This window comes from Gracilinanus agilis, chromosome 1 (assembly GCF_016433145.1).
Source record: "Gracilinanus agilis isolate LMUSP501 chromosome 1, AgileGrace, whole genome shotgun sequence".
Classification (NCBI taxonomy): Eukaryota; Metazoa; Chordata; class Mammalia; order Didelphimorphia; family Didelphidae; genus Gracilinanus; species Gracilinanus agilis.
In genome coordinates this window covers 793,650,402-793,656,315 of record NC_058130.1, presented here as the reverse complement: position 1 = coordinate 793,656,315, position 5,914 = coordinate 793,650,402, and the positions used below count along the sequence as shown (strand labels likewise).

Here is a 5,914-nt window from a genome sequence, read left to right as displayed (position 1 = left end):
TATTTGACAAAAACTGCTGGGAAATTTGGAAAACAATATGGGAGAGATTAGGTCTAGATCAACATCTCACACCCTACACCAAGATAAATTCAGAATCTGTGAACGACTTGAATATAAAGAGGGAAACTATAAACAAGTTAAGTGAACACAGAATAGTTTACTTGTCAGATCTGTGGGAAAGGAAAGACTTTAAAACCAAGCAAGAGTTAGAGAAAATTACAAAATGTAAATTAAATGGTTTTGATTATATTAAACTAAAAAGCTTTTGTACAAACAAAAACAATGTAGTCAAAATCAGAAGGGAACAACAAATTGGGAAAAAATCTTTATAACGAAAAAACTCTAACGGGTCTAATTACTCAAATATACAAGGAGTTAAAGCAATTGTATAAAAAAATCAAGCCATTCCCCAATTGATAAATGGGCAAGAGACATGAATAGGCAATTTTCAGGTAAAGAAATCAAAAGTATCAATAAGCACATGAGAAAGTGTTCCAAATCTCTAATAATTAGAGAAATGCAAATCAAAACAACTCTGAGGTACCACCTCACACCTAGCAGATTGGCTAAAATGAAAGAAGGGGAGAATAATGAATGTTGGAGGGGATGTGGCAAAATTGGGACATTAATGCATTGCTGGTGGAGCTGTGAACTAATCCAGCCATTCTGGCTGGCAATTTGGAATCATTCTCAAAGGGCTATAAAAGAATGCCTGCCCTTTGATCCAGCCATACCATTGCTAGGTTTGTACCCCAAAGAGATCATAGATAAACAGACTTGTATGAAAATATTTATAGCTGTGCTTTTTGTGGTGGCAACAAATTGGAAAAGGAGGGGATGTCCTTCAATTGGGGAGTGGCTGAACAAACTGTGGTATATGCGGGTGATGGAATACTATTGTGCTAAAAGGAATAATAAACTGGAGGAGTTCCAGGCGAACTGGAGAGACCTCCAGGTATTGATGCAGAGTGAAAGGAGCAGAGCCAGAAGAACATTGTACACAGAGACTGATATACTGTGGTAAAATAGAATGTAATGGGCTTCTGTACCAGCAACAATGCAATGACCCAGGACAATTCTGAGGGATTTATGGTAAAGATGCTACCCACATTTAGAGGAAGAACTGCAGGAGAGGAAACATATAAGAAAAACAACTGCTTGAACGCATGGGTCGGGGTGGACATGATTGAGGGTGTGGACTCGAAACTACCACACCAATGCAACTACCAACAATTTGGAAATAGGTCTTGATCAAGGACACATGACAAAAACAGTGGAAATGTGTGTCGGCCATGGGTGGGGGGAATGTGGGGGGTGAAGGGGAAAGGAGGAGCATGAATCATGTAATCATGTTAAAAATGAATATTAATAAATGTTTGGGGGGGAAAAATGAATTTTCCTCAAGAGCCAGCAAGCATCTGTATTTCTATTGATCATATGCCTTCTGCATCAGTTTTGGCAGAATCACCCAATGAAATATTGGATTGGATGAGTGGATAAGCATGGTGAATGCAAAGAAAAATTTTTTTTGTATCCACAAGGTGTTTAATTTAAAAAAATTAACTTATTTAGAATATTTTTCCATGGTTATATGATTCATGATTTTTCCCATCCCTTTTCTCTCCCCCCTCCCAGAGCTGACAAGCAATTTCCCTGGATTATACATGTATCATTGTTCAAAACGTATGTCCATATTATTCATATTTGTAATAGAGCAATCTATTAACATCAAAATCCCAATCACAGCCCCATCGAACCACATGATCAATCATATGTTTTCCTTCTGCATTTCTGCTCCCACAGTTCTTTCTCTGGATGCAGATATGTTCTTTTTCATAAGTTCCTTGGGATCGTCCTGGGTCATTGCATTGCTACTAGTAGAAAAGTCTTTTACATTCAATTGTCCCATAATGTATTAGTCTCTGCATACAATGTTCTCCTGGTTCTGTTCCTTTCGCTCTGTATCATTTCATGTAGGTCCTTCCAGTTCATATGGAATTCCTCCAGTTCATCATTCCTTTTAGCACAATAGTATTCCATCACCATCAGATACCACAATTTGTTCAGCCATTCCCCAATTGAAGGGCACCCCCTCATTTTCCAATTTTTGCCAAAGAGCACAGCTATGAATATTTTTGTACAAATATTTTTCCTTATTATCCCTTCAGACCCAGAAGTGGTATGGTTGTATCAAGGGACAGGCTGAATGCAAAGAAATTTTAGAAGACATACAAATTGATTATACAATATTTATAATAGCCAGATTATTGGGGAAAGTGAAGCCTAGACAAAAACTTATTCATGCAAGGAAAAGGGTCTTTACACTTTTTCTTTCTTACAGATTGGGACACTGCATCTCAGACCAAGGAGTTGGCTGCAAAGATGAGTATTTCTATGGAACATTTCTCCCAGCAAACATTCTTGGGGGATGACCCATGCATCGCTGAGATGGGAAAAACATGGGAGTATCATAGCAGATTAAAGAAAGAGAACAATGGGAAGAAACATTCTAGACAAGGAAAAGTAGTAATCCAAACAGAACCTGCCAATGAAATAAGAGGCTGTGAATACAGTAAATACAGCAGTAGCTCTAGCACAGAGCCAGACCTTTTTCCAAAACAGGGAATATCTGGAGTAACAAATCTCCATGCAGGTGATATCCAGAGAAGGAGTTTCAACATGGATTCAGACCAAAGACAATGTAAAATCTATTCAAAGGTTAAATGTCAGAAAGCCTTGGATTATAATTTGGATTGCATGAAAAGATATGGAATTCATGTTGAAGAGAAAGTTCATGAAAAAGAGAATTCTTTCCTCCTAAATAATGAACTTAGTCTACACCAGAGAACTAATGCAGAAAAAAATGGCAATGAATTGGCTAAATGCCAGAAGACAGATCTTTCTCAATACCCTAGTATTCAGAGTAAAGAGAAATCTTTTAAATGCAGTGAATGTGGAAAGACCTTCCAATTCAAGATAAGTCTTACACAACATTATAGAATCCACACTGGAGAGAAACCTTTTGAATGCAGTGAATGTGAAAAGGCCTTTCGCCAAAAGACAGATCTTATACGACATTATAGAATTCATTCTGGAGAGAAACCTTTTAAATGCAGGGAATGTGGGAAAGCCTTTCCCCGGCGCACAACCTTGACTCTTCATCAGAGAACTCACACTGGAGAAAAACCCTATGAATGCAGTGAATGTGGGAAGACATTCCGATCAAGTTCTAACCTCACTCAGCACCGGAGTACTCATACTGGAATAAAACCTCATCAATGCAGTGTATGTGGGAAGGCATTCTCTCAGAAAACTGATCTTACTCATCACAGTAGAATTCATACTAGAGAGAAACCATATGAATGCAGTGAATGTGGGAAGTTCTTCCGACAGAAGTCAGATCTTGCACAACACTTCAGCATTCATACTGGAAAGAAACCGTTTAAATGCAGTGATTGTGGGAAAGCTTTTCCTAGGATCACAACACTGAAACGACATCAGAGAACTCATACTGGAGAGAAACCATTTGAATGCAATGAATGTGGGAAGACATTCCGGTCAAGCTCCAACCTTTCTCAGCATGGGAAAATTCATAAAGGAAGAAAACCACAGCAGTTAGGTGGCTCAGTGGCTCGAGAGCCAGACCTAGAGATAGGAGGTCCTGAGTTCAAATCTGGCTTCAAAGGCTTTCTAACTATGTGACCCTGGGCAAGTCACTTAAGTCCAATTCCCTAATCCTTCCTGCGCTTCTACCTTAGTAATGAATCTAAGATAGATGGTAAAGGTTGTAAAAATAAAGGAATAAGACCTCATGAGTGCAGTGTATGTTGTAAAGCATTCTTTCAGAAATGTGATCTTAATAATCACAATAGTAGTCATAGTGGAGAGAAACCATATGAATGTAATGAATGTGAAAAGGCTTTCCCCCAGAATGCAGGGTCTTTCACTGCATAAAAGAATATATAGCAGAAAGATAACTTAGCAGTATAATGAAAGTGGGAAGGTATTCCCCCTGATCACAACACTTACTCAATATTAATAAAATTCTCAATGGAGAGAAATCTCATTAATATCAGTACTTTTCTCTGGAGAAGACCTCTTTTTAAAAAATATTATTTTATTTTTTTCCCTTTTCTTCCCCTCCCCCCCAGAGCTGACAAGCAATTACACTGGGTTATACATATATTATCACTCAAAACCTATTTCCATATTATTCATATTTGTAGCAGAGTGATCTTTTAAAACCAAAACCCCTAATTATATATCTATTGAACCAAGTGTTAAATCATATATATAAATATATGTGTGTGTGTGTGTGTATTTCTGCTCCCACAGTTCTTTCTGTAGATGTGGATGGCATTCTTTCTTATAAGTCCCTTAGGGTTGTCCTGGCTCATTGCATTGTTATTAGTAGCAAAGTCTTAGTACATTTGATTGTCCCACAATGTTTCAGTTTCTGTGTACAGTGTTCTCCTGGTTCTGCTCATTTCACTCTGTGAATTTGGGTGATAGGAAAGGGTGAGGGGGAAGGTAGGCTAGAAGAAGGAAGGGAAAGCCTGAGGAAGGCAGAGTAGCCCCCAAGCCCAGGAGGGGAAATTGATCTGAGCTCTTCAGAGCTCAATAAAGATCAGGTAGTACTTATTGTTAGAATAGCTAAGTTTATTTAGTTAGGAAAGGGAAAAGTTAGGTAGGGGAAAAAGGTCTCCTCCGGTAGGCACTTCTCCAGGGTTGAGAGAGTCTCCAGGGTCCAGAGAGAGTCTCCAGGGTCAAGAGCCTCTGGGGTCGAGAGAGCAGAAAGGCACCCAAACTCTCTCTTTTAGACTTTTCTCTGACACCTCCCACAAAGGAAGTGGGAGATGTTAGGGGAAGTTGTAGCAGGGAGTCATGGGAGACTAGTCTCCCAGGGTTTAGAATAATTTTAAATGGCACATTCCCCCCTGTGATCCTTTGAGAGACGAGTCTCCCCAATGGATCATAACAAACAAATAAATTTACAATTACAATAAAAGAAAGGGTATATACATCAATACAAGGGGAGAATGGTAACTTTTTTGCATATAAGGAAATCAAATACTTAGTGCTTCTTCTACAAAAAAAATTCAGGGGGCAGTACCTTTTCACAACAAAATATATAGATACATAAAACCATTTAAACAAAACAAATGAATTTTAGCAAGACAATGAATTTTAAACCAGACAAATGAATTTAAACACCCCAAAGTTCAAAATTTTGCACATCCTGTTGCTCTCTTAGGCTCCTGGATCAGCATGCATTCTCCATGTGGTCTCCACGAGCATCTCCATTTGGATTCCAGGAAGTAGTAAATCTCTTCCTAAAATAACTTAAACTCTCCATATGTAATAAAAACACATTCCCCCCTGAGGAGGATAGAAAGAAATACTGAAATCACAGAGGGATATATGGCTGAGGCAGGAGGCATATGAATCACTGCCAATCAAATTCATCAGAAAAATTAGCACAAAAAGGCCAAATAACTAGTGGATGAAAAGTTCTAAACATCCAATTCTAAATTTTATATGAAAAAAAGTTCTAAATAAGAAAAAAAAAGAAAATCTCACTAGGTCTTTGAATAATGCCCAAAGTAATCCATGTCCAACATCATACACTTACCCACTTAACAACCAGGACCACAATCAACCACCATAGTAAGAAACTTAGATAAAGGACTAGATTTGTATTTATTGGTCTGACATTACATTGTTTCTTCTTTTCTTTTTGGTCATTTCTTCTCAATGATAGAATATGGATCCAGAACAGCCAATTGTTAGGTACTTGATATAAATTTTTCACAAGGAGTGTGGTTCAGGGAGTCCTACATTCTAACATATGTTAAGGGTCCCAACTTCGAATCTCACACTAGGTTCAAGTCCTTTTTATTGGCAAGAAGTCTCA

General features: G+C 38.1%; 1 protein-coding gene across 1 annotated transcript in view; it reads left to right on the top strand.

The window, feature by feature from the left end:
* The window catches only part of LOC123230513 (zinc finger protein 391-like), a 19,919-nt gene extending 16,104 nt beyond the window's left edge, over nucleotides 1-3,815 (top strand). The window contains exon 5 of the mRNA XM_044656650.1: nucleotides 2,342-3,815. Coding sequence (XP_044512585.1) covers nucleotides 2,342-3,702 — 1,361 coding nt within the window. The 3' untranslated portion in view covers nucleotides 3,703-3,815. The remainder of the gene's footprint in view (nucleotides 1-2,341) is intronic.
* The last annotated feature ends 2,099 nt before the right edge of the window (nucleotides 3,816-5,914 follow it).